General features: G+C 34.4%; 1 protein-coding gene across 3 annotated transcripts in view; it reads right to left on the reverse strand.

Annotated features, from left to right (window-relative positions):
* LOC137635298 (uncharacterized) overlaps positions 1 to 4,419 on the reverse strand; it is a 4,702-nt gene extending 283 nt beyond the window's left edge. For 2 of the 3 annotated variants that reach the window (XM_068367766.1, XM_068367765.1), the window contains exons 1-2: positions 357 to 4,419; positions 1 to 34 (exon numbers count right to left, since the gene is read on the reverse strand). The exon at positions 1 to 34 is cut by the window's left edge. In XM_068367766.1, coding sequence (XP_068223867.1) covers positions 2,041 to 4,344 — 2,304 coding nt within the window. In that variant the 5' untranslated portion in view covers positions 4,345 to 4,419 and the 3' untranslated portion in view covers positions 1 to 34; positions 357 to 2,040. The remainder of the gene's footprint in view (positions 35 to 356) is intronic. The other variant, XM_068367767.1, reaches the window with a different exon arrangement.

Here is a 4,419-nt window from a genome sequence, read left to right on the forward strand (position 1 = left end):
TAGGCTACCTTCCAGCAAGCACAAGTAACCTAACCTAGTAACAAATGAAAAAATTAGGCTCACTAAAATCCTAAGTTAAGTAATATTAAATTACATATGAAAACACAAACTCAGGAAAATAGAATCTGACACGGTATATCGATTTAAGCAAATCTGAACACCCACTAGGCTATTCTATGCACAAAACAATGATTTGGAATTAAGCTAGAAATAACACTAGTAATTTTATAATGAGCTTAAAATCCATAGAAAATTTATAATTAGGGTTGAAGACTTGAATAATTAATATTCATTTCAAATATTATAACCCCCTAACCAAAGTTGAACCATATGCCACAAAATCATAGGAAACTTACGGGGTTGGTAGGCCTTATCCTTAAAATCCCAATGCAAATTGAAGAGCAGCAGAAGATCCCATTGTTGAGAACTATGTATTCATACATCTTGATATTGCACTCTTCATGGTAGCACTCGTGGTAAGCAATTGCAGGAGAGGTGGCTTTAAATTGAAGTGCTACTCCATCTTCATAGCACTTCTACACTCGAAGAAATTATTATCCAATATGTCCAATATGTCCAATATGGCCAATATATCCGATCTGCCTCCTCACACTTCCCTCATTACCAGTAGGTGAAAAATTTTTTCCCAAGGATGATGGAATCAGGAACTGCAAATATTAAAATACAGCCAGCAGAGCCATCTATGGACTGAGCATAATATCCTTGAAACTCCCAGTATTTCTTTTTGATTTTGCTTTGTATGGCAAAAGGGGGGTTTCAAGGATGAAACAAATATGAACATAAATAAATATACATATACACAATTTTATAAATTTTCTACAGAATTAGTATATAAAATAATTCTTCAACACTCCAAAGGGGGGATTGGAATTTAGTCAAAATTCGAATGGTAAAGGTAATGTTACAAAATTAAGTAACATTCTAAGGAGAAAAAATAAAAATTACCAACACCCAAATATATACTACATACTAATTTCTCAACATATCTCTTGTTCTTGCCTCACTAATGACAGCAGCCTCTCTCTTTTTTCTTTGGTGTGTACTACTGTCCTCTTTAATATCTGCCTTTTCTTCACTGTCATTAGTCACAGGGCTTAAGAGAGGTATTACTGAAGTAACATGCCGTCTTACAGTTTCACGAGAAGCTCCCTTAAACACAGCTATGTCAGTTACTTCATCCAAGTCATTTAATTTTACTTTTTTAACAATACCCATTGGGTAATTTGAAGGTTTCATGTGCGGTTCTTTTAACAGAACAATATCACCTATTTGAATTCTTTTATGTGTCACTGGTTTATATCTACTCCTTTCGTCTGTAGCTTGTGACACTAAGTGTGCTATAAATTCTGAATTATAAATGTTAATAAGTCGAGACCTCACATTTCTAAGTTTTTGATACTTGTCTAAAACTTTGCTAACATGATCATCTGCCGTCCAGTTCAGATCTTCATCTGGATTGCCCTGCAAGTCAGGAATAATGTTAATAGACAGCAATTCATGTCCATGAATTAATATTTCTGGTGTAATTGCATCAGGCACTTCATCTGTGATACCGTCTCTCAACCCTTCTTTGAAGGCAATAGGGCGCCTGTTAACCAAGTGAACGGTTTGCTCTACAAAAAACTCAAAATCACGGAAGTCTAACACATTATTTCTTAATGCTCCATAGATTAAACGCTTACTCATCTTAACACAAGTCTCAACAAGTCCTCCTAATTTGTTACATCCCTTTGGATACTGCTGAAACTTAATTGACTTTACACCATTTTCTTCAAAATATGCCTGACTCTCAGGATCACCCAGGAAATTAGTGACCACATTAGCTCCAGCTACCAACTGAGATCCAAGATCTGACAAGACTAGTTGAGGGATTCCATACTGATATGAATGCATTTGAAAAGCTCGTAAAAATTCTTTTGTAGTGAGATCTAAACAAATTTTTAAATTAATTGCCCTCGACCAGAGACAAGTTAAACAAAGAACCCAAACTTTGCTCTTTTTACCATTAAGCTTAACGTTCTACGGTCCAAAATGATCAATAAAAATATACCTGAATGGTATAGAGGGAGGGTCAATCCTAAAATCGCGATAGGCACTTTGATTGACCTTAACCGTTCTCTCTTTGAATCTCTTACAAATGACACATTCTTTGATGACCTTTTTTACTACTGAAAAGTAATGTGGAATCCAAAACTTTTTTCTCATCTCTGACAAAAGGGAATAAACACCAGCATGAGAGAATTTCTCATGAAAATCTTTTATTACTAACCGAGATAACTTACTGTGTTTGTGAAGCAAAATAGGAAAGTTGACAAAAGTATCTTTTCTCCATTTAGGCATCTTACTTCTAATTCTTAAGAGTCCATGATCATCCATGTATACATTAAGTTGAGCAATAATATTAGGAATATCCTTTACTCTCTTATTTCTGTTTTCTAAATACTGGAAAACTTCACCATACCAGATTCTCTGATCATTCCTTATGATATGTCTAGTAGCTTCCAAATGAAAGGAGGATGCATCACCAAAGTTAAAAGAAACAGAGTTTGCTCTTCTTTTGAGCAAAGCAATGAATTTAAGAACGTACTCGTGAATTCTAACAAGCTTAGAGAAACTGGAACACTTGTCCAGGACGACTAAATGTTCAGGGTTTGATTCTGCTAAGACTTGTGATTCACTTAATTTAGATGCAGAAATTGAGAAGGAATTTTCATTCAATGGATTAAAATTTGGATTGGGTACAACTATATCAAATGTGTCAGCATTACTGCACAGTTCATCCCTTTCACATCTTAAAAATTCTGGGCCAGTGAAATAATTAGTTTTCAAAAGCTGTTTGTACGACATAGGCCTAGTTATACAATCTGCAGGGTTCAAGATACCACTGACAAAACAAAATCTAACTGGGTTATTTTCACAGGTCCTTTGAATGTGATCCAAACGATTCATGATAAAGACACTCCTTTTATTCATTTTATCTAATTTGTTCACATAAGAATTAATCCAGCTCAGTGAAACAATGCTATCCGTATACAGTACTGATTCTACAATTCTAATAGGTTTAGGGCACTGAGGACCTGCCAAATCCTTACTCAAATCCAATAATGTTTCTGTTCCCAAAACTATCCCTTGGAATTCTAGAGATGGAATACTTTTGCTTTCTAACTGCTTGTTAACCAAGCGATTCTTTGCTAGAACAAAACTGACTTGCTTGGTTTCTATGCACTGAATAAAAATTGTTGTCCCATAGATTATTTTACTGCTGTCAGTAAATGCAATTAAACGATATGACCCATTTCTCTCCCCGACAACTCTAGGTACCTCAATTGGAGGAGTCATGTTAACTTGTTTGGCTATGTTACGCCATTCTCGTTGTTGCTCAATGGACAATTCTGTATCCCATCCTAAAGAAGTGTTTAATTGAAGTTCATGCATAAATAAACGAGCTCTGTTTAAAATAGGTCCATTGAAATTATATGGATCAAAATTTGAAGCAATGCTTTTCAATATCAGTCTCTTAGTGTTTGCTTTAGAGTCTAGCTCAAGTTTAGGAGAGGAAATACAATCTGTTATTCGGTTCCACTTTAAACCAAATATTTTTACTACATCAGGAGTGACTTCATCCAAATTCTTATCTATTTTTTCTTGGAGCATAACATCATTGGTAACGAATTGTTGTAATTCAAATTTATATGGATTAAAAATGTTATTCAAGTTATCAAAACCCCAGTGTAAGCTTTCAGAATCATTTGCAGTGAACGCACCATTATCCATGTATATCAAAGAGTAAATAAGTTTCTTCAATTCCTTTAAGTTGTCCAAATCACCTTCAGTGTCTAGCATCAATATTTTGTACAAACCAATCATCAATATTGTTGGGGTACACCTTAGCCCAAAACTTAGACGAAGATTCTTGTATGCTATAATGGTAAAATCTCCTTTACTTACATTTTTAAACCAAAAGAATAATAATTTACTTTGATCAGTTTCATTTAATGCTATCTGCTGGAAAGCTTTCTTTAAATCAAAGCACAATAAATGAGAATCAAACCTTAAAAGTAGCAAGGCAGTAGACAATTTCTGATTAATACAAGGGCCAGCCCACATTGCCTGATTGTGGCTAATAGAGGGGGAGCCATTACTTTGTTTTTCACACAAATTAGAGAGAAAAACCATTCGGCATTTAGTAGTACTGTGGTCTAACTTAAATATTCCCATGTGCGGCAAAACACTGTACTCAGGGTGTTCTTCACAAAACTTATCCAAATTATCAATCCTTTCAATTAAGTTTTGAGCTACCTGAGTCTTTATGTTATCATCCATTAATCTCAAAAATTCATCATTCTTCGATAATTTCTTTAGGTTAGATTTCAAAATTTGCTTTGCTAAATTTGTGTT

Source organism: Palaemon carinicauda, unplaced genomic scaffold, assembly GCF_036898095.1.
Source record: "Palaemon carinicauda isolate YSFRI2023 unplaced genomic scaffold, ASM3689809v2 scaffold1113, whole genome shotgun sequence".
Taxonomy (NCBI): Eukaryota; Metazoa; Arthropoda; class Malacostraca; order Decapoda; family Palaemonidae; genus Palaemon; species Palaemon carinicauda.